The 23,804-nt window shown below is 41.4% G+C and overlaps 2 protein-coding genes across 25 annotated transcripts in view; both read left to right on the plus strand.

Moving 5' to 3' along the window:
• CELF1 (CUGBP Elav-like family member 1) overlaps positions 1–9,450 on the plus strand; it is a 53,586-nt gene extending 44,136 nt beyond the window's left edge. For 20 of the 21 annotated variants that reach the window (XM_090140867.1, XM_090140864.1, XM_090140865.1 and 17 more), the window contains one exon: positions 89–9,450. In XM_090140867.1, coding sequence (XP_089996993.1) covers positions 89–216 — 128 coding nt within the window. In that variant the 3' untranslated portion in view covers positions 217–9,450. The remainder of the gene's footprint in view (positions 1–88) is intronic. The other variant, XM_031593392.2, reaches the window with a different exon arrangement.
• Positions 9,451–9,556: 106 nt separating this feature from the next.
• Positions 9,557–23,661, plus strand: RAPSN (receptor associated protein of the synapse). 4 transcript variants are annotated; one of them, XR_016466843.1, is made up of 8 exons: positions 9,557–14,717; positions 17,160–17,498; positions 18,532–18,690; positions 19,032–19,130; positions 19,221–19,343; positions 21,933–21,986; positions 22,597–23,293; positions 23,414–23,661. XR_016466843.1 is itself a non-coding variant. In XM_090140872.1 (8 exons), the coding sequence occupies exons 1-7, from the start codon at positions 14,502–14,504 to the stop codon at positions 22,798–22,800; spliced, it is 1,194 nt and encodes a 397-aa protein (XP_089996998.1). In that variant the 5' UTR covers positions 9,557–14,501; the 3' UTR covers positions 22,801–22,839; positions 23,414–23,661. The 4 variants fall into 4 exon arrangements, 3 of the variants coding, with proteins under 3 accessions (XP_089996998.1, XP_031449269.1, XP_089996999.1); XM_090140872.1 differs by having other exon boundaries at positions 22,597–22,839; XM_031593409.2 differs by having other exon boundaries at positions 22,597–22,796.
• The last annotated feature ends 143 nt before the right edge of the window (positions 23,662–23,804 follow it).

Genomic DNA, 23,804 nt, shown 5'->3' on the forward strand with positions numbered 1-23,804 from the left:
CTCTCACCTTGTGAGCGTGTTTACAGTTGTGAATAGCTGTTCTGGACAACTTTGGCACGTTGTAACTGCATGTTTCCTTTTTCCTCAGGTTTTGTAAGTTATGACAATCCTGTCTCTGCACAGGCTGCCATTCAGTCAATGAACGGCTTTCAGATTGGCATGAAGCGTCTGAAAGTACAGCTCAAGCGCTCTAAGAATGACAGCAAGCCATACTGAGCGCCCCTCCCCTCCGGGACTGGAGTGAGAAGGATCTTTTGGTAAGTTGGAGAGGAGCGCACTTAGTGATTCGAAGCCCTAAGGCTGTGTTTTTACAGTCCTGGAAGCTGATCCATGCCGTTCTATCTGGCACGTCTTCCCCTGAAGACTCGGCTGCAGCCTCTACTGAGAATCCTGCTTCGAATGAAGGACAAGTTTGTGCTTTTGTTTCCAGTGTTTTACTTTGGAGTTTAGGTGCCATATCGCTGAGGTTTTGTTTTGTTTTTTTTTTTCCCTTATTTAAGTTTGCTGTGTTTGTAACCAGTGTGTGTTGAGAAGGACCAATGCCAGCTCCTTAGGAGTGGGGAGGTAAGGTCAAAGGGAGCCGCAGAAACTGAAACCACACTGCCTTGGGGTAGAGAAAAGAAGGGGAAGCAGAACTGACACCACACTGCCATGGGGAGAGGAGAAGGGAAAGCAGAAATAACACTGAACAGCTGATGGAAACAAAGATGGGGAAGGAAAACTGAGTTTATCTAAGTTTGGGTGAGCAAAGAACCAACTCCAAATAGCCTTTGTCATGCCACACCCACTCTTTGATGCTTCCTTAACTGTATGCCATGGTGAGGAATTAATAAATCATCTCTAAAGCAGAAGATAGGCTGGGAGGGTGAACACATTAATGAGACAAAGGAAAACTGCAGTGTTTTTTTGTTTGCTGTATATGAAATAGTGTGTATGTAGCACTGTGAATGTACACAGCACTTTATAAAATTAGATAATATCTGCCCAGAAAACTTCACTATTTACTGCTGAATGTTAATGAGATGCAGTGGATTTCACCATTTTTAAGAGAACTTATCCTTTAACTTGGTTTAGAGAGACATAGCTTAGAGTCTGGATGAATATATCTGAGGCTGGAAACAGGAAATTTTCAATCTCTGATAACCTGCAGAATTTTTTCACCAGTTTTTTTTCCTAACAATTCATTACATTCTCCATTTCTATGGAGTGATGTCCTTTTCACAGAGTATTACTTGAATTCATTCTGATAAGCATCATATGTGCTGTTTGTTTCTCTGTTAAAATAACTGTTAAATTGAGATACAAAGCATTGAGTTACCGCAAAAACAGCTCTTGAAGCTCCTGCTTTATACATGTTTTTATAGGATTTGCTTTCTTGGTCTTTCTGTTCCAAAGATAATTACCTATTTAAAAAAAATAATAATCTAATTTGTGCAGTGATATAGTCTAGTAGATAGGTATTTCTTTATACTGCAGTTTTCCTTTAAGGTGGTGTGTATCAGTGCATAGCAGGGCTAACACTTTCAAAGCAGAGCATTGAGCCATTCATTCTTTTTCCACGTTTTGGTCTGTTATCTTTTATAGTGAAGAAAAATTAAACACAACCCTTCAATCAGCACACTTTTTTTTTTTGCATACATGTGAAATTGCTAGTGCATTGCTATAAGGGCCGTATACCCTGGTTTTAGGGGCTCATAGGACTTTTGACACTCTGGCCTGAGTTGTTTTAAGAAATCAGAGTAGAGTCCTGTGTCATAACCACCAAAACCCACCTCTGTCAGAAGAGAAAGTTTACAATTTCTGTATGTCTTTAACAAAAATTCCATTTACCTCATATTTTCTCCTTGTCCTTATTTCCTTTGTATAACAGTTATTGCTGTTTCCCAGGGCATGAGCTATCACTGCAGCTTGGGATTCAGCTTCTAAGTAAAGAATGTGTGGAGTCAGACATCGGGTTTGGACTTTCTGTTGCTCCAGCAGGAGGAGCACTAAACCCATCAAACCATCATGTTCAATCTGTGTGCCCATGAGCAGTGAACTGTTGGGAGTCTCATACATTCCCATTCTCAAACCTCAGAAGTACAAGACCTGACTCATAGCAGAAGAGCCCTTTTCACTGTTAAATTGAAAATCAGTTAGTTGATGCCTGTAGATATTGATGGCATATAGGCAGACCTATCAGTATTATTCAGATTATTTTGTGGTGGCAAATGTTCAAAGGCCAGATTGCCAAATTTCCAAGTTATGCTGGCATGTGGTACCCTTCAATGTTATTTATTTGGATCTCTCTAAAAACGTAAACACTTAAGTGAGCCGTGTACACTTGAATTCTACACGATGGGAAAGTTGTGTCCTGGTTTTCTGAGAAGAGAGTGTTGGAGTGTGAAGGCCTCCAGGGTGATAATGGGATTTTTTATAAATAATATACTTTTAAAAAAAAAAAAAGAAAAAAAAAAGAAAAAAAATAGTTGGGAGCAGCTGCTCCAGGTGCAACCTGCTGTAACCAAGAATGTTGTTTCTATTTTTATAGAAGTTTTATACCGCTCCAGGGTGGAGAGTATTTATTACCTAAATTATTTCACTGGAAGAAAAAAGGCCAGGGTTTTGTAGAATCCTGAATGTGATTGTTTTACACTCATAACGATGTGCACAATTGAAACTACTGAGTGGCCTGTTTGCAGCCCAACAACTGCCAAATGGGAGAGATGAATGCTGTGAACCAGTGGAGGAGAGCACTGTGCTCTGGGGTCTCTACAGTCACTCTTACCTTCTTTGCACCCTACCCCACTGTGCTATCTGAGAACTTTGTCTCCTTTTTCTTTTAATCTGATGCTCTGGCCTCTTTAGTAGTCATTTCAGCTGCCCAAAATTAGATGTTTTAGCTTTCACATCCTACAGCTTGTCCTCAGTGCTGTGACTTACAGATCAAGTTGGGCATTGTTGCAGATAGGTGCTTAGGAGATTGACCTTTATACTGTTTGGTCAGTGACTCCTCCCAGACACAATCACCTTAGACAGGTAACTTGGGCTAGTTCTTGTGCCTTACTGGCATAATTACATTGTAAGTATTGCCAAAAAGGAAAACAAACAAACAAACAAAAAAACCCGAAAAACTATGCAGGTTAAATTCTAAAAATGTGATCTTCAGTTGGTTTGAATGAATGTGGTTCTGCTTTCTTCAGTAGAGCTGCATCAATTTTCACCAGCTGAAGATGTTGCCCTTTTTCTGTATTTGTTTGAGATTTCCCTTTTTTGGTGTATCAGTGTATATGTTGCCAAAGTTAATAAATGTATCAAGTTTGTGACTTTAGCAGATTTTTCTTCTGATAATAGAACTGGTCAGATAAAGTCAACATTCCTGTGTCTTTCTGGTTGCTGCTGCTCAATCTAGAGACTTAGGTTCTTGCCTTCCAGTTCTAAGTCAGTTTTCTTCCTCACTGTTTGCCAGGAAGGAAAGTCTAGGACTGCTGGGAAGGAAGCTCGGGGTTTATTAAATTTTATCTTATTTTTAATTCCTGTCATGCTCTTATTCAAGCACAAAACAGATCAGTCAGCTCTTGGGACCTGATGGGGGCAAACTGCCCAAAATAAAGAATTAGATTCTGATTAGTATCTGTTTTGAAAGGATATATCAAAATCCTTTAGAAATAAGGCAATTATCTGCAGAACAACAATTAAGTAATAGTAATTTTAAAAGCATGCTTGTATAGGCCAGGGACAGCAAGATTGGAAAGAATGTTAAAAAGGCATAAGAAATAGCAGTAGCAAAACCATTTGGGGGCAAACTTGACTATTGATATTATAATATGGAAAACTATCATCAGATGTTTCTTGATTATAATCTGTTCTTCTGTCAAACACTTTACTCCTGGATAGCTCAAAAGGATCAGATGAGTTCAAATAAACTCATCTGGGTTTATTTGATTTATAAGGGATTGGCTTAATTAGCCACACAGGCAAAATTTTCTTTTAACTCAAGCCAAAGAATCTGAAAGTTTTTAAAACAAAGCCTAATGAGACTTCTCATGAAATAGAATTACACGTTAACTGTGTCACCAGAAAATACTTAAGTACTTTCTAGGAGCAAGATGAAAATGTGTCTACTTCATACATTTGTCTCAGAATACATTTGATTTTACTAGATATATTGTAATAATATGAAAGTATTATGAATGATTTAAGTCTTAGTCTGATGCTACTTAGTATCTAGTACCGTTGCAAATGAACTCATAGATTCTTCTGCCTCATAGATAACCAACAGTCCAAAATTAGAAACCACCCTATAAATTATTCTTTTCCCTTCTGCAGTACAGACCTTGCACTGTTAGAAAATGCCTTTGATACATAGTCCTTAAATTTGAAGTCTAAGCAGAAGAGAATTGGAACTTCTCAAAAGTATGAGACAATGACAGTGAATTTCTTTTTATATTTCAATGATGAAAAAGAATCTACTGCTAGTAAAGTATTTTCTGGAAAATAGGTGCTTCAAAATTTCTGACCAGCACATAAATCAATAAAGGAAAAAGATTTAAATCTGAATAACAAGTTACACATTGTGATAGTTTTTGCTTGCATCATACAATTGGCTGAAGTGTTTCTTGTTAATAGTTGTGAGGTAGGGAAGGGCAACTAGGCAGAATCCATCAAGTTATGAAGTTGTTTCTAAGTGTTTTATTTGGAAGCATCTTAAAAACAAACAAAAACTTGAATAAAGCAAGCTGCAAATGGGAGTGGTGCTATGAACAAGCAAAATGCTTTGAAATGTTTTTGTTGCAGATGTTTAAACATAAGGGTGTTATACATCCCTGAGCATACTTGCTACAAAGTATAAGCTACAGAATGCAGAATAGTTGCATTACATTATCAGTCGTGAGAATAAAACACAGGACAAGCTGAAATAATTTTCCCCAAGTAATTGAGTTCTCATTCAGTTTCTCATGGCTCCTTCCTAATGGCTTTGTTGGAACTTAGCAACTTGAGTGGTAATTCTAAGTGAAATATTTGAAAGATCTATTCAAAAAGCCTAAACAAATCACACTCTCAATTCTGAATGGTGCATGCTAGATGTCACTTGATTCCATGCCTTGTATTCTGTCTCATGCTTCAGATCATGAGAAGTTTGTGGTTAAAATTTAAAACCTCACAGCTAGAGCATTTCTAGAACTGTGGAAATAATTGCAAGAATTGCATTGTACTCTGCTGGAGTTTGTTTCTAAGTCCTTTCTCTAAACTGGAAAGTATGAAGAGCAAAGTAATCTCAGCATTTTTTTAAGTAGTCTCACAGTTCTAATGGACAATGTACTGCCTTTTGCTTTGGAGCTAGAATACAATCCTTTGCATTTCTGAACATACTATGAATGTTATAATATAATATGAAAGTCTCATTCTGCACTACTCTGTAATCTCCAGTTTGAGAGGTGCTGAGAAAATAAGGCAGCATACAGGAAATAGAACGGACTTCAGGAGAGTTGAGAAGAGAAAAGCCTTGTTTCCTCTCTCCTGTGCTTTCCATACTCTTCCCAAAATGTTTCTTCTCTTTTGCAGTTCCAGAGGTTGAGGAAGGAAACAGATATATCAAAATTTAAGAATATATTTATAAACCTTATGAATGGTTCAGGAAACATTTTTTTCTATTCATCAAACTGGCAACAGTGACTGTAGAGCTTCTCAGAGCCCAGAATCCCCTCCTTGCAAAGCCAGGGAGCTGGAGGCTGTTTGTATAAAAGGCTGGGAAAGGAAAATCCCTGTGCAGGTCTAATGGTATGGAAAGTGCTCAGCTAGGACAAGTCTTAACTAGCAGTCAAGTCTTAAGGAGTTCTTCTCTAATGTGTAGGGTTTTTGGTTCCACTTACTTGTCTTGTATAATTTCTTTATTTTCCTGTTCCAAACTACCCAATTCCACAGTTTCATGGGCTACTAGGGAATGAGAAAGGGCTGTAGCTGAAGGAAAGAACATGGATTTCCTGGGCTTCCACTGCCTGTGAAATTCCCATGTTAGGATGCTAAAAAAGTCTCAGCTGTCAAACCACCTGTGAATCCCATTGAGTCCTCTGTCTTGTCTCTCACAGTCTCAATCTCTGTGGTTGACTGTGAGCACTGGAGCCCTATTTTTTTTTAATCGGTCTCCTGAGGAGAGTGCTTGCTCTGTTCTTCTCTTAAACAGAGCTAGTGGAGACCGTGGGCAATGGGACAGAATGAACACATAGTAGTCAATGTGGCACTAGGCCATGGCATGCTCCACAGAGTGGATGCTGAGGGAAATCGAGGCCTCTGTTTCCATTTAATTTCTGGCAGTTTGATGTTTATTCGGTGTCCTTCATGTACTTCGACTTTTACTTGTCCATCGTTGGCATGTGCTGCCCTTCCCTGTCAACTCCCTTCCCCAGGAGGTCTCATTGTACAGTGCCCATTCTTGTTCTCTCTCTCCTTGTTTGGATGTACTGCTCTGTGTAACTCAGTGGGTCTCCCTCTTTCTGGTTTGTTTTTTTTCTAGATTCCTGCCGTTTGTTCATCGTTGTGCCTAAAGCATGTCGATGTGGCGTTCAAGTACATCGTCCAAATCCTTGTCTCTTCAGCTTCTCTGATGCTTGAACTCTCACCTTTGACCTTGTGTTGACCTTTGATGCTGATGTGTATTTTTATTATGTTTGTTTCTTTCTTTGTTTTTTTTTTTTGTGCTGCCAAATTGGTTTTGCTAGAAAGACTGCTGAAGGGGGAATATTTAAACTTGCATTTGAATATAAAAGAATTTCTATTTTTCTAGACCTTCGTAAGAAAACCACTTGATTTTGTGAATCTGATTCTTTGTAATTGTCTTCAGAGCAGCCTTGCTAGCATACCTTGTGGAGTGTTTGTATTTCTGTGAACATACAGCCAATCACTTTCTAGGCTTAGTTTTTTCTGTGTGCTTAGTTTTAAAAACACAGTTTTGAAGAAAAAGTCGATTATGTCGTGTGATTCGATTTTTGAGGAGACTTCCTAGTCACATTTTGCTGATCTGGTTTCTGTGCTTGAGGAGACAGCATGTGTTTTTGAGTTCGAACTTGTGACTTGAGTGGCATCAGCAGAAAACACTTGAACTACATTTTCTTCCGATTGTAGCTACATTTTTGCCCTTGCATTCATTGATTTTTTTTTTATTTTTTCTCCTGCTTCCCTGTGTGATTATCAGTCTGCAGTGAAAATTTGATCAAAGTTGATGTTGTATTTTGTTAAGCCCCAGCATGCCTGTTTTTTTTTCGTAACTACAATCTCCTCAGCAAAATGTGATGTTTTTGTTTTATTCTTTCAAACTGAGATCATGCCCAGAAGTGTTTTGCATGTTTCCTGCTGTTTTCTTCACACCCTCGTATATATCACCTTCACCTCTCTGTTTTCTATAGTTTGTGCAAAAACTGAGCAATCTAATGGGTTTCAAAGGTATCCTTTTAAATTGGTGTTTTTGGTATGAGAAATATCTGATTAGAAGCCACCTGAGGGCATCTACCTGTGCACTTAGACTGTCTGCCTGACAGAACACCTGGACCTTGTTCCATTTCCAGCACTGTCAGAGGCTCTTGGGGGCTGGGCTTCACTATTCCTGTAGTAGGAGTCTTGGTGGAAGGGGATAGCTGGAAAGCAGGAAGATGGGGGAACTTTGTAGTATTTCTGTTTCTGAAGTTCTCTGAAGCTAGGGCTCCTTTGAAACATTCTTTACTAGTACTTTATATAATTCAGGGCACATTTTTATGAAGTCTAGCCTCAGCTTAATACCGTCAGTCAGACTCTGGTGGTGGCAGGATCCTGGAAAGATCTAGGGTAGCTCTTGAAATAAAGTATTTGAAATATCCTAGAGAAAGCATTTGTAAACGTAGTCATACAACTGCTGGCTCTTTTCCCAAGTGACAAGCACAATACAACAGCCTCTGAAGCTGTTACCTGAACAGGGTACCATCCCCAGCTGTCTTCTCAAGGGCCTTAGCTGGGGAATCTCTACGGAGATTTTTTAGTTTTTGTTTAGTTTTTAATTGGGTAATGAGCTGAGCAGTTTTTCTGGCTTGCAGAATGATTGAGAACGGATCACTGCTTTCTGCAGGGCAGGCTTCCCCCAACCCTACTAAAGATCTGCACAGGTAGAAAGTGAGAAGTAGCTTCTAGATGAAGGCGCCTGAAGGGTGTTGTGCTGTGATGAAGTTTCAGTCAAAAGGAGAAGAGAGCTAGTGTAGATATCTTAACAGTATAAAATGACATGACATGAAATCCCAGGTGAAAGGAGTTTACTAATTATATTTGGCTAGAAATCATACTTTTGTCTAGTGTTTGGGATAATGAAAATGCAGTGAAGATTCCATCCCAATCCTGAGTTGGCTGAGGATACTATACCATTGATATACTAGTTAGATCTGCATAGACAGTCTTTAAGCAGCTGAAGAGACAGAACATTTTTGGGATTTGGTACATACACCTGGGAATGAAGTGTGAGGCTGGATGAGAAAAGGATAGAGACTTGTTTATTTTGAAGGTAGGGTTGTGGGCTGGCTGCTGTTAGTCCCACAGTCTGAATGCACAGGGCTGGGTATCAGTGGGGACACTGATACCCTGCAGTGTATTGAGTAACTGCCAATACATTTCTGTACGTGCGCATTTGGTTCCATAAGGAACTCTGGGGAAACCTGTGGAAAAATGTCTGAAGAAAACCAAAATGCCAAATGTTGGATGTTTCTTTCCTTTCTTATTTCCTTTCCTTCCTTTGGTTGTTTTAATTGTTCTATGGTGGTTTTAATGGATTTGAGATAGTGGAGCAGCAGCTGCCTTTCTGATTTTTGGCTGCTTTTTGTGAATAATTTAAAAAGAAAATTTACATTTTGGAGACAAACCTGTGGGCTTTTTTATTGGTACAAACATTGTATTTAACACTAGGGGTTTTGTACAGTTTTTTGCCTTTTCTACTAGAAAACAATGTAAAGTGATTCACAATGTGACGAGAAAACAAATTGCCACTATGACCAAATGTAGAGTCTGTTCTGCAGTAATGGGATTTAATCAACTCGAAGTCGTGGTTCAGTCATAGAAATGCTTTTCTTTACCTTGTTTGAGCTGTTCCTTTATTTTTCTTGTTTTGATTTGCAAAACAAAATGTCTTTTCGTGTGAAATTGTGTTGTACTCTGTAGAGAATTATGGATTTTACTTCAATGGTTTAAGAAGCAGAGGAGCACATTTTGCTTTTCTGATGGCAGAGTTTGTGTAGTGGATTTAAAAATGAAAAGATTTGTTACAAGTTTGGATCAAGCGAGTATGTGTTAAAGGAATTTTCCTTTTGTGTGTGTGTTGTTTTTTTTTTTTTTTTTTGTCCCAAAGGGCAACTTAAAGCTGTTTTAATTGCACAGACACACCGACAATAAGTCATTTTGTATATGCCAAGTGTGGTACCTTCCTTTGTTTATTTGCTATTAAACTGTTTGAGAAGAGTCCCTGTGTGTTGTGTTTGTGTCTTAAACTTGAGGTTCTTTTTGGATCCAGGTATGGGATCCTGAGGAGAGATGAGAACTGTCTTTCAGTTTCTTACTTGTGAACTACAAAAATTTTCATGATCCAGTGTCACTTGTTCTGGATGCACAGAATTGCCTTCCATGCTGATCAGCTACTTTGAGTGCAAATGAAAATGTTTTATTTAGGTTCCATTTGTGTCATTTCCTGCTCAAGTTCTAAACATCTTGGATAATGCTAATATGTGGTTCACTGAGGAATGAGTTGCAGACATACCCAGCCTTACACCCTGCCCATGCAATGTGTTTTCTGGTGTTTGAAGGGCTGATTAACTCCAGCATAACACCAGACATGAGCTATATATTAACAGAATGTGTGCATGGTGGTATGTAGGATTGGATAAGCACTTCTGGACAAGTCATCTCATTCTACTCCTACGAGCCCCATACCTTCCACTCCCACAGTCTCCTTACCCCAGACAAGACTAAGCTTGCTGAACTTGTCCTGATCCTGCAACATGGAAGTGTCTGCAGCCCTCGTGCTCCTGTCCCTGGAAATACTAATCTGGGAAATCCAACCAGGTTTGGATTTTCATAAAACCTCTTGGAGTTTTATAACACTTCAGGACTCATGGTAGCTCAGGTTTTATGATAGGCAAAAATTTGTGATAACCAAAGCCTGCTTTGCTTTTAGAACTAAAGTACAATAATTACTTGCAATCTGTTGTCTAAAGGTTAATATTTGTTATAGGCAGAATATAATTCATTCAGAAACTTGACACTAGTTTGATGTTAGTATTGGCCCTCTCAGAGGGGAAAGTACCACAATGACCATGACTCTGTTATGTTTATGAACGATTCTACAGTTCAGTAGGATACTTCCTTCTGCTGGCTTCCATCTCAGAGTGCAAGCACACCCAGGGGAAGCTATATTCTTTTCTCATGTTCTTTTCCTCTGTTAAATGGCATACTTGGTTTCACCCCATTACTTCCTACATGACTGTAAATCCGAGAGCACTTGCAAGCACCAGGATTCAGTGCTGCATTCCTTCCTTTGCAGTGCCCCATTGCAGAGTGAGGCGCCAAGCCACCTGTTCCATAGTGTGCTGGGATCACTGCAGTTAATTTGCAGCTGTTGAGAAGGGAGGCTGGAGATATTTCAGTTCAAATATGTCTGAGGTGAAAGATGGAGAGAAACAATTGAATCAGAGAAGTGGCTTGCTTACTTGGGATGGAAGATTCCCTCTTGTGCTACAGAGATTGCAAGCCCTATCTTACCCAATTGGTTAATAGCAGCTTTGTCCATCGTAACTTACGGAACTGAATGGTAGATCCCCCTGGGTAGATAGCGTTCTTTTCTTTTCTTTTTTTTTTATGGATGGTATTTTGTTTTGTTTTAGCCTTTGGAAGTCCACCACTGATCAATAGACTATTAATCTGTAAATAAGAGCCAGTGTATTAATCTCTGAAAATTAGCATTTTGCATAGGTTCTTAAGTTCATCAATATCAACAGGAAAACACAAATCTGTGGATTAAGTCCTGATATTGAATTGTTTTCCTCTCATGTTCTCCTCTAGCTCTCACTACTTGTTTTGACTCCGGGCTCCAATATTCCTGATTTTTACCCCTATCTTCTGCTGTCTTCATATTCCCAGAAGCCACAGGGGATACATTATGAAAAGTAATGGGCAAGGAGATGAACAGCTTAGCATGGTCACTGTTAGAAAGTCAATATGTGTATGACTTTAGCTTCATAGTGTAACAGGTGAGATTCTGTGATTTCCACGCATCTTGCAAGCTTGCTTATTTGCAGTTCCATTGATATTAATTGATTTAATCAATTTAATTGGTTTAATATAGAAGCTGTAATGTATTTCTTTCTCATGTGATCCAGAGCAGTCTTGAGCTGCAGACTGATCATCCTGCCATTAAATTCTCAGGTACACGTAGTCAATATCTAGGTGATGCTATCCACTTACCCCTCTGTGTTTAGACAGATTTATTGGGCTCAAGGTGGGTATTGTTCATATCACAGTTTGTTTCTGTTTATTGAGAATGATTAGTTTGAGCTTGGTGGTTCTCTAACTTGGCAGATTATTTTAGTGGACTCTTAAGAGACTAAGCACTGTTTCATTGGAGAATAACATGCAAGTCAAAAGCAAGGAAGTACGCTGTGATCAGCAAAATGCAGGACAGATCATTTCCCTGGTAGAATGGCTTTATCAGGCTGCAAGATATCCATCCTCATGGGATGTAAAAGCAGCGTTTCAGTAAGTGGCCCAAAAGTATCAGGATGAGTTTAAGTTACAGACTTATGAAAATAAGGTATGAAAATAAAGTGAAGTAGTCTGCTCCAGCAAAGAATTATATAACTTTGTTTGTTCCCCCTTTTTGAGATTAATTCTTTTATGGCTCCTGTCTCTGGATCTCTTAAGTGTCTACAGGTCCAGAAATCCGGTGGCTACATCATTATTGTTGCTTTCCACGGGGATCTATCTTCACGGGTCCATCCCATCACCCGCCTCTGGAGAGGCATATAAAAATCACTGCAGGAAGGAGGGTTTTTTGTATTCTGAATCAGGCTTTTAAAGAAACCCTGAAATCTAAGAACAAGATAATTTTAAGCGTTGGCTTAACACTTAAATTTACACTTAACACTGCATTAACCAGCTTTTTGTTAGCTTTTCTTTCCTTCAGTCTTCTGTAGTTTATTTTTCCATAGTTTACTTCCAGAGTTGAGGTATACAGAGATTCTTCGAGAACATCACCTGTCTGAAAAACAGTGCTAAATTAAATAATGAGATTATCATGTAGTTTACAAGCTCACAAAAGAAAATAAGCCTGATGGTATCAAGATTTCTGCCATTAAGAAATATGTATTTTCAATTGTTTTCTGATAGAATTTTGGATAAAGGTATGGATGGAATCTCCAGCCTCTGATTCCTTATTCTTGAGTGTCCTGATTTCTTTAAGAGTATTATGTCAGGAAAGCTCTTTTGGGTTTGTGTTTCCTTAGGCAGCTATGACCCAGACTAGGATGATCCAACCAGCATTCCATCAGTTGTCACAGAATGGCCCTGCTCGGAAGGGACCTCAAGGATCATGAATCTCCAGCCCCCCTGCCACAGGCATAGTCACCAACCTCCCCATTTAATACTGAACCTGGTTGCCCACGGCCCCAGGCATCATATTCATATGGAAGCATGGACATAACTGGAGATATGCCTGCTTCTGTATTTGGGTCTGTTGTTGAAAATCTGAATTCCCATTTCTTCTATTTGGCCAGTAAAAGACTCACAAAACTGTGTCGGGGACTTCCGTATCTGAAAAACTTTTTGTATCCCTTATGCATCTTTACACCCCCCACAGTTAGGTATTTCTTCTGAAGGGCAGAGTAAGTCAATAAATGGTTCAAAGGCTGGATCCCTTAAAAATGCATACCAGATCAATAGAGGCATGAAACTTGCTTCCTAGAGTAACCAGTCTAACTTTACTCTTTCAAAGATATACAGGAGAATTAAAAGCTGTCTTCAAATTGGGCTGAGAATCTTATGTAAAGCAGATGGTGCAGAAATGTATTGTCTCAATTCACTGTAATTCCTTGTTAAAGTTCAGAAAAGTCTGGATGTAGAACTTCAAAAATGCCTTTAACAAATTCTGGTGAAGACTCTTGGAGGACTGTCACAGGTATCTGATGGCAGTGAGCAACAGTCAGTCACAAAGTTTTTCAGGGTGGTTATCATCTTTAGAAGTGAAGCCATCAGTGTCATGTTGGCAGTAAATTGATGACAGAGCTGATCCTTGAGCACAGGAACAGTCTCCATTGCCAGCTGAGGTCCTGAGAAAAGAGGCAGAATTTTGTGCCTGGCAAAGTACAGAATCATAGAATCCTTAGAGTTGGAAGGGACCTTTAAAGGTCATCCAGTCCAACTCCCCTGCAATGAACCAGTGCATACACAGCTAGATTAGGTTGCCCAAGCCCTGATCCAGTTTCGCCTTGAAAGTCTTCAGGAATGGGACATCTACCACATCTCTGGGCAACATGTTCTAGTGCCTCACCACCCTCACTGTGTAAAAGTTTTTCCTTATATCCAACCTAAATCTACCCTCTTTAAGCTTGAAACCATTTCCCCTTGTTCTGTCACAACTGACCCTGCTAAAGAGTCTGTCCCCCTCTTTCTTGTAGCTCACCTTTGTGCATTGAAAGGCCACTATCAGGTATCCCTGGAGCCTTCTCCAGGCTGATCAGCCCCAGCTCTTTCATGCTGTCCTTGTAGGAGAAGTGTTCTGTCTTTTGGATAATTTTTGTGGCCTTCTCTGGATACGCTCCACTATCAGGTACATTGTTGCAAGCAGAGTGTACATACTGGAATTTTTGAATTCCTTTTTAAAACGTAACCTACTTCTCAGAGTATATATTGTTCCTAAAGATACAATGCTAGCTGAGTCTACTACCTCCCAGGCTGCCCCATCACCACAGTGCTTTTGCAAAAGAAAATGGCAAGTGAGAAAAGAGACAACATAACATCCCTGTGCCTGCAGCTGATTGTCTGTCCCTCCATGAGGTATTTATAAGCTGCATACTGGCAGGCTGGGGTGGGCAGTTGGCTCACCCTGACCTTGGAGGCTGGAAGCCTGACCAGCATTCCTGGGAGCCACGTGAGCCAGACTGGCAGGAACAGCTGCAACCAATGGAGATGCCTAGCAGAGGCTGCTCAGATTGAGTTTCACTCCAGTCACTTGAGATTTTTCTCTTTCTCCCCGTTGTGCTTTTCGTCTTTGTTGATGGGGTTGGACAGGCGAATGCACTGATGTAGTCTTAGCAAGCAAGACATTCGTTTAGTGGATTTGGGATTCTACCTTCATTGCCAAACAACCACTTCTTGCCATTGCCTTCCACAGCTCTAGCTGCCTGGCATGGCTGGGCTTTTATAGCTCCAAGCTTTCTGAGCACACAACCTGCCCTCCTGTATTAGGGCATTTTATGTTGTGTTCTCTCAGGCTCTTCATTTTTGCTGCATTCAGAGATTAGTATATGAGGCTTTTTAATGCATGGGAGATGGGTCAGGACCAGACAAAGCAACAGATAGAAAAAGGACTCCATCTCTACCAGTCTAATCAAACTGAAAAGGCTCTGCAAGTCTGGATGAGGGTTTTGGAGAAGTCTGCGGATCCTGCTGGCAGGTTTCGCGTTTTGGGTTGCCTCATCACTGCTCATGCAGAGATGGGCAGATACAAAGATATGCTGAAGGTAAGGCAAACTGGAGATGAATGCATGCCATTGTGTTACAACCACTACAGAGTGTGGCTGGAGATTAGAATGTAAAATCAGGGCTTTTATGTTGCATAGAGTAACATGTACTAGCTACTGGAAGCATGTTGTGAGCTGCCTTAATCGCTGTGTTGATAGCTCCAGCTTACAAGATACACAGAGTACAACTTCTTATTGGGCCTCATCCTTCAAGATTCCTAGGTTAATGAGGTTCTCTAGGTAATCGTGAGGACCTTTCTTGATTTATTCCTCATACAAGCACACCATGTGATGAAGCTTCAGAGAAAGATATGAAAACAGAACCTTTACTACAGCAAAAACTTTTTTCACTGTGAACATCAGGGTAAATAGAGATCTTCAAGTAGATTCTATAGAATAAGTGTTAGTCTTGTGAGGAGGTGTCTGTTATCTTGTTCAACTGCTTGGTATCTGTCACAGATCTAATGTTTTTATTACAGTTGTTTGCATGGGGACTGATTAAAGAGGGGAACTGAGATTCTTTTTTGGGAGTGGGGGGTGGATGTTGAAAGATGTTCAAGGAGGAGGTCAGAGAGGGGCTCCCAGTTGTGAGGACGGCATTGGAGAAAGGATATAGGGCCTGATCAAAGAGTGGCAAAAAGAAGCTGAAGGTACATACAGAAAAGCATGATGATAAATGCATTTGATGAAATGAATAAAAAGAAGCTGATGAATGGATCTAAGAAGTCAGAGGATGCATACATATAGTAGCAGACAGTGTCCGAGAGAGTGACTGAGGAATCTGGAAGACAGGACAGTATTTAACAGTCTTAAGTAGCTATCCCAGCCTAAAATAGGGTCTTACTAAAGGGCTTTGATGTTCTGATGTTTTTGACTTCCTCTTATTAGACTAGTAATCATTCAGCACGTAGCACAAAAAGTGAAGGGTGCCCACGTCTCATTGAAAAATTCCTGGTAGCTCTGTTTAGAAGTGGTGGAGTCATCTTATGAGTAAACCTGTGCACATGTCAAAACCTCATCTACAAAACAGATAATTAGCATGAAGTAAAAAGGGGTATTAACACATATGGAAAACATCTGAAGACAAGAAGTTCTGAGGAACGTTGTGGGACTAGGTGGTGGCAGAAACAACAGACTGATTAGGGGAGAAAGAATCCAAAAAGGTAAGGTGTAGCTACCTGAAGAAAATATTGAAGTCCTCACGGAAGCAAGAAAAAGGCAAATGAGTGAACCCAAGATACTCGAACCATAAATTTGTTACCCCTGAAGAGAACAGAAAAATGGGATCAGACTAGGTGAATTTTAGTTCCTCCTAGTATTAGGAAAAACAAATAGCTTGAGTCAAACTGAGTATTTTACTGTAAATTATCAAAGATAGAGGATGGAAAACATTAGCATTAATCACAGAGAGAGGAAATAACGGGGAAAAATGGGCCTTTGAATTAAACACACGAAATTAACTGTGATTTAAGTAGAGTTATGATGCTCAGTCTCTCGGAGAGAAAAGTTGCTTCACACCATGGAATCAGGCTGTGGCAATCAAGAAGTAATGAAGAACTTACATAAAGGTAAGGGAATGCAGGAAAGAATAAGCTAACACGTGCTAATGAGTCCACATAACAGCTTTCTTGAAATGCTAAGGAGAGGGTGGACATATACACCCAAGCATAAGCAATTGTATTGGTTTTTACTTGTGGAATACACAACATGTTCTAGTAGTTTAAATTATTATGTATTGCCAGTGTGCAAAAATGAAGCAGTTAGTGCCTTTAGGAATTGTTATCTGTAAATCTGACTGCTAGTCTTTAATGAAAACACATATGGAGAAAATTGCTGAATATTTACCTTTGCTATGAGTATTAATTCAAGGCAGCAGTGTGCTTGGTTCATCACAGAGCACAGAAGAGAATCTCTGCTCAAAGAGCATGAAGTCTAGAAGAAAAAAGACTTAAAATTTACTAGAATTGGATGCAGGGACTCATAGAAGGAAAAAAACAATACTAGACTATAATTTTTAGTATAAATAGAGTATAATTTAGTATAAAATTACTTAGTTTCTTTAACTGAGTACTTCAATATCTAAAACCTTCCAGAGAAAGCAGAATTAATTATGTGAGCAGAAGAAAGTGGAGTTGCCAGAGGTTTTCTGCCTCTCCTGCTTCTCTTCAGGGTCACTTAACGTTTTTCTTCCACTAACTGCCAGCTCAATTTCCATGTCCGAGAGGCTGAGAAAGAGGTTTCTTCAGACTGCTCACATGCATAGACTGCTTATGTGTAAACCTTCAGATAATTAATTGCTCACTGTATACACTGACGTGTGATCCATGCTGCCCTGCTCAGGGATGTGCCACTTCTCCAGCGCGGGATGCTACTCTGTGAGTGTTTGAGCTGTATGTAAGTAAATTACATGCCTTTTATAAACACAGTCTTTTCTACTTGAAGTTCGCAGTGGTACAGATTGACACAGCACGGGAGCTGGAAGACCCAAATTACCTTACAGAGGGCTATCTAAACCTGGCTCGCAGCAATGAGAAACTCTGTGAATTCCAGAAAACAATATCTTACTGTAAGACATGCTTGAACATGCAGGGTACCACTGTGAGCCCGCAGCTGAATGGCCAGGTGAGCCTCAGCATGGGCAATGCCTTCCTGGGCCTCAGCATTTTCCAGAAGGCTTTGGAGTGCTTTGAAAAAGCTTTACGCTATGCACACAACAATGACGACAAGATGCTGGAGTGTCGAGTCTGCTGTAGCCTTGGGAACTTCTATGCCCAGATAAAGGTGCAGTAATCCAAGGGGAGGGAGGATGGGAGGGCAATTGTTTCATTATGGAACGCACTGTGAATTTCAACTCATATCTGCTGTAGGAAGTGAAGTGCTGGCAGAATGTTCCAAATTTTAATATCTACACTGTAAAATCATTGGAGAATATTCCTCTTTGCAGTAAGGATTGGTGGAATGCTTATGTAGTGCAGCAGAAGCAGATGTGAATTGAAAAGATTAAACTTAGCTTCAAAGATCACATCAGAGGAGGCTGTGTCTGCAAGTAGGCAGAACTCAAAGGATTCTAGTTCAACTACTGTTGCAGACAAATAGTTATTTGTATGTACAAAACCAGGCAGGAATTGAGGGTGATTTGCAGTTCTAACTTCCATTATAAATGCAACAAATCATATCTCTTATTGAAAAAATCTTGATTTTTCTCACTAATGGAAGACTCGCAAACTGTAGTATCTCACTTGAGAATGGTTTAGATACCTTTAATACTTTTATGTACTTATCATAAAACAAGGTTTATTTCTAAACTTTTTTAATGCAGAAAGGTGTGTAGACTTTTTTTTTTTTTTTTTTGCATGTATGTTTTAACTAGTTATTGTGGATTTGCTGAGGCCATTATTATTTTGTTCCTGCTTCCTGCAGTGCTGAATAACCAGCCTCTGAGAGATACTGACTTGCCACATGAAGAACATGAGGGTTCCGTGTATATGCTGAAAGCAGAGAGAACATAAAACCAGAGACAGTTTTCAGGTTTCAGCTACAGAAGAGAACAAATGATTCTGGCAGCATATTCAGTGTCCTGAAAATAGAGAGCAATATGAATTCAGCACATGGCAATTCCACCTTCCGCAGTTTGATATTCACATCAATAGGGAAAGCGGGGCACGTGCGTAGAAGAGGACAGGCAGGGGAAAAAAGGGGTACAAAAATCTGCTAGCTGTTGCAGTATTAGTAAATCAAAAATAGTTGCTTTTTTCCCTTTTTTTTTTTTTCTTTTTCGGTCTTTTGCTGTCACTACTGTCTGTCTGCCTTACAGGACTATGAGAAAGCTTTGTTCTTCCCATGTAAAGCAGCAGAACTGGTGAATGACTATGGAGCAGGCTGGAGCTTGAAGTACCGTGCAATGAGCCAGTATCACATGGCAGTGGCCTACCGGAAGCTGGGGCGCTTGGCAGATGCTATGGACTGCTGTGAGGTATAAGGGTGCAAGCAGACACAAAGCTGGCGGAGGTCTCTGCAGTGGGATCTTGCCTACAGGACAGGGCTGGGAGGAAGAGGGAAGCCATGACTTTCACACCTAACTCTAGATATTACCGCCATCTCCCAGTCTTAGAGCTTGGTTTTAGCAGTAGTGCGTGCCCCAAAATTTGATCCTATGAACATCCTCTAGTTAGGAACATGAACAAGACTGTACTTCTAAACTAACTAAAAATGCTGTGCCATTTCTCCAGAGCTGACCCTTCAGTGTCTGGAGTATACAGCCCCGCTCCATTTGTTCTCAGCTCCCTTACTGACCAAAGACTTGATTTCTTTCAGGAGTCCATGAAGATTGCCCTTCAGCATGGTGACCGGCCTCTGCAGGCACTGTGTCTGCTGTGCTTTGCTGATATCCATCTCAGTCGCAGAGATGTGCAGGTACAGCTACCATAAAAGACAGAGGGGATGGGAAGAGGGTGTGAAAAGCGGGTCATAGCAAAACATGTGTTTTCCTCCCTGCCGCTGCAGACAGCTTTTCCCCGGTATGATTCTGCCATGAGCATCATGACAGAGATTGGAAACCGCCTGGGTCAGATCCAGGTGCTGCTAGGAGTGGCTAAGTGCTGGATGATCCAAAAGGAGCTGGACAAGGTCAGTAACAAACTTGTTTCTGCATAAGTCTTTTAGATGAGATGAGAGCAGTCATTTTCTGAGCTGAATGCCATCCGATGCATAGAGAGCTGTCCTCCTTTTTTCTACCAACAGTCTCTTGCTTGTGTAATTGCATTTCTCCAGATGGTTCCTCTAAGCCAGGAATTAGTTGCTAGCAGTATGAACATCCATTCTGAGTCAGGCTGGTGACCTACAGAACTGTCTCATTAGTCAGTCCTGATGACTTTAAACACTACACTGAGAAACCAGCACTGAGGAAAGGAAGTCTGCTTCTGCCACTGCAGGCAATCAACTTATTCTCTAAAATAGATTCTGCTGCCTACTCTCTAGCAATATGACTAAGCTTATTACTGTGATCATTTTTAGACAGCCCTACAGCTCCACCATGTGCTTTGCAGACAAATGTGACCATAAATTCCTGGAGAAACTAAAGGTTTCATGACGTGAAGCAGAGAAATTAGCAGAAAAGGATTTGAGAATAGACAGGTCAATATAGTATAAGAGGGTGAAGTTCACTGTTTTGAAAGTGCTTAGGCAGTGTATACGTCTTAAAATCCTGACTGTACTAGATGCAGCAGATCCCACTGTTAGTGGGCTGGAGAAGAAAATGCTCAAAAGTTAGTCTTCAGTGCTGAAGGAAGGACCTGGAATGTTTACATAGTGACACACTGGGGTGCCATTCTGGGTGTAGATATCTGAAGTTTCACTCCTATCAATAACGAGAGACACAAAGTATATGAGGTAAAATGAAGCTTCTCAGAAGGAAAACAAGCATGTACCTGTCAGAAAAAAACACACTCAAAGTGCAATCAGCATCTGAGTTCCCTACAGTGGGAAATCAATTGGGTAAAATACACATTGCAATCTTACTAAGTAAAAACTGTTTGCATTGGAAGAAAAAACTGTGGACTTAAAAATTTTGCCTAATGAAACCTCATATATCATGTATCTCTCATATATCGTATTCAAAAATATGGGACAGGACGCAGGTAAGCCACTAAACAAAAAAATATTCAGAGTACTCATCTAATCTCTACACTCCCTCAGCCACTGCCATTATCTGATATTACAGGCAGATCTCTGTGAAACCCTGGCAAGGGCTTTGCAGAGAGCCCTAATCTCACCGTTACCTGTAAAAGAAGGGAATGAGTTTTGGTTTCTGCACTAAGCGTTAGAGGCAAGTCTGTCCTAATGGTCAGGGACCTTATGCCCATCACCCCAAACATGACCTCCTTAAATGTCAAAGCACTGAATGCTTGCCCAAGGTTATTCCTCAGTTTACCCGTCCCAGTTTCCATTTCTCATGCTGCTGCATCCCAGTATCAGTTACTTAAGAAAACTTTCCACTTGCAGATTCCCTATTCTTATCCTGGCCTTCTTGGGGCAGTTTCCTCAGACAGTTAGTCCCACTTTCCTTTCATTGCATGTAGTTAATACTGTGTCTATCCCAATTCCTCCCCAGCTGCTGTCACAACCTATTTGCCCAAACTCTCGTGCAGTCTCGTGTTCCTCTCTTAGACAAACTGTCCCCTGAACTTCTCAGCATCTCTTCCTTCCACTTTATATGCTTCACTTTCTTAATCTAGTAATTAATTTCAAGTTTTCCAGTATACAGTCACTCTTCCTAGGCACACCACTCAGTAATATTTTATCTGCTACCCATTGGTTCCTGCCTACTTCCTCTGCAAATCCCTTATCCTAGGCTGTTGATGCCCTGATTTAATGCCATCTCCTCTGTATTCAGAGTGCATTCTTTCATCTCAGATAGTTTTCAACTCCTATAACTTGGCATTACCTACTATTCTAGTGTAGAAATTTGATAATGTTCCTCATCAATATCGTGGTTCAGGGGAAATGTCTTTTTCCCCCTCAACAAACCTGAAGTGGGTCTCTGTAGTTCTGGGAAATAGAGACTGAGTATCAGAACAGCGGGGAATGTTCTGACATGTAGGGGAAAGTAGATATTCATTTGATATAACAGTTGCCATGCTAAACACTTTCCTTCAAACTGGAAAAGATTACTTGCAGTACACTTCTACAGTGTGCTATATGTAAGTAGGACAAAGTGGATGCATGAAGAGCAAGAAAATGGAAAAGCACATTAGTAGTGCCGATCCCTTCCTCTAAAAATGAAATTGGAGTTGCTCAAAGAGATTGGGCCTGTAAGGCAGGATGGGGACAAGACTGCTTTACTTACTGCTTCATCCCAACCCTGAAGACTGTGTAATTGATTTTAAATGAGTGTATTCTCTCTGCTTAGAAACCCCAGCCTCTGCCAGCATCATAGCCCTTCTTTGCATGACGTGGCTGGAACAGAAATGATGCTCTTAGGTTATCTGTGTGGGTTGTGGTTTTTTTTTTTCTTCTGAAACAAAGTTTTTCTTCTGAGTGGGCTTTTGGTGGGATATATCTACCAGACAGCCATGTGTTCAGGGTTGCAGGGATGTTTGTTCATTCAGATTTCACTCTGTAGCTCTTTACTTCTTTCAGTTTCTGTCAGGGCATTCATACATGTACATTTGTGATACATCAGACTGAGAATTGATAATATATGCTCTCCATTTACAGGCTCTGGAAAGCATTGAAAAGGCACAGGAACTGGCAGAGGGACTAGGGAACAAGGTAGGATCTTATAGCTTCTCTTCATTACTTTCTCTAGTCTTCTGTCAAGCAATTTAATAATCCAAGCATTGAAGTATCCAGATGTTATTGTTATTGCTTACTGATGAGTCTATATTAACCAAGTGATGCTTTGTTGTGTTTAGTTATAAGCACTGGCATCAACATGCAGGTCTGAAAAGTGAGGAAGGGATTACAATGGGATAAACAGGGAGAAATGGGGAGCATTAATAACGTAATGTGAAGCAACTGCAGAGCTGGAGGATTAGGGGTCTCCTCTTGAATACTTTTGGCCTGTGCCGCAGCTGAACTGAGTGCTGGCTGCAGGCAGAGGGAAGTAAAATGCAGTGTAGGCTGTGCATAGCTCAGAAACACCATTTTTATGAAAAAGCATCAAAGTGCTTCAAACGTGGTGTCCCCTTTTGTGATGCAGAGAAATAGGGTTAATGGCGGGAAGTGCTGCAGGACCAAACGTCCTTATGACCGATCCTATCCCTTGGGCATCTTTTTATGCTGACACTTCTCTAGCTGACTAATTGGGGCTGTAGTGGTCCTGTCCCTTTGCTCTGTCTTCACCTTGTTCATTTTTCTTGTTTCTGCCTCTCACACGCAGCTTGGTCTGCTGAAGCTCCACTGTCTGTGTGAAAGGATCTATCGCACAAAGGGGCAGCAGCGAGAATTGCGTGACCATGTAGTGAAGTTCCATGAATGCGTGGAGGAGATGGAGCTGTACTGTGGCATGTGTGGAGAATCTATTGGGGAGAAGAACAACCAGCTGCAGGCGCTGCCTTGCTCCCACTTCTTCCACTTGAAGTAATGAGCTGGAAATACTGGAGATCTTTGCCCTTATGTTAGAGTAAGGAGCAGTTTGTGCCCAGAACAGGACAGCTGTGTATGGTCTTCCCCAGGTGTTCCACAGGATCTCATTAGCCATAGCCTTTAGAGGGTGAGATTTAGTCATAATATCCACCTCGATCCCTTGCCTTGTAGGCGCTTAGCTCAGTTCACAGATTATCTCATTTATTTCCTCTTGGGAGATCTGTGCTCCCACAGGCGGTTTGGCTTTTCCCCTGAACCCCTCCATTTCGCTCTGGTAGGTGAGGCGTATGGAGCTGAGTAAGGCGCTCAGTCCGTTACTGTGCTACCGTCACGAAGGACATCATCTTACATTTAGTTCCAGAACTTAAGTATTTAAGAATACACCATCAGGGTGACGCTACACCACTATGGGACTGCCCGCAGAGTCCCGTCCCTAGCAGGAAAGGAGAGCGACGCGGCTTCCTCGTGTAGAGGAACGTGCTGCAGCGCGCGTACGAGAGCTCGTGGCTGCCCAGGCCGGCTGCGTGCCCGCCCGTGTGACCGGTGCTCAGAGGCAGCACTGGCGGCGGGGGCGGCGGAAGCCCCTGCCACCCGCCCGCCTTCTTTTGCAGGTGCCTGCAGACCAACGGGACGCGGGGCTGCCCCAACTGCCGCCGGCTGTCGGTGAAACCCGGATACGTGTGACCGGGACTGCGGGAACCGCGGGGTCCTTCTGCTGGGGGCGGCGGGGCGCGTCCTCGGGCTGCCCCTCGGTGTCGCCGCATCGGGGCGCCTCTCTTCGCGCACCTCTGTACGCGCGCTGACCGGAATAAACGCTGCCGCCGCCACCGGCCCGTCTGCCGCACGTGAGGGGGGGCGGGCGCGGGGAGGGGGGGGCGGCGCTCGCAACGGCACCGCCCCCGCCAAGATGGCGGCGGGGCCATCACGCAGCAGATTTGGCCGGAGCACGTGACCGGCGCTGTGGCTGCCGCCTTCCCGACCGCAGATTCGGCACGGGAAGGG

This window comes from Phasianus colchicus, chromosome 5 (genome assembly GCF_987193195.1).
Source record: "Phasianus colchicus chromosome 5, bPhaCol1.hap1.1, whole genome shotgun sequence".
NCBI lineage: Eukaryota > Metazoa > Chordata > Aves > Galliformes > Phasianidae > Phasianus > Phasianus colchicus.

What these genes read in the sequence shown, in the direction of transcription:
- RAPSN (XM_031593409.2), top strand. Translation starts at nt 14,502, where the DNA reads ATGAGGCTTTTTAATGCATGGGAGATGGGTCAGGACCAGACAAAGCAA. An exon ending in ACTTCTATGCCCAGATAAAG is followed by an intron (nt 17,499 to 18,531) that starts GTGCAGTAATCC and finishes TCTGCCTTACAG; the next exon opens with GACTATGAGAAAGCTTTGTT. An exon ending in TCCAAAAGGAGCTGGACAAG is followed by an intron (nt 19,344 to 21,932) that starts GTCAGTAACAAA and finishes CTCCATTTACAG; the next exon opens with GCTCTGGAAAGCATTGAAAA.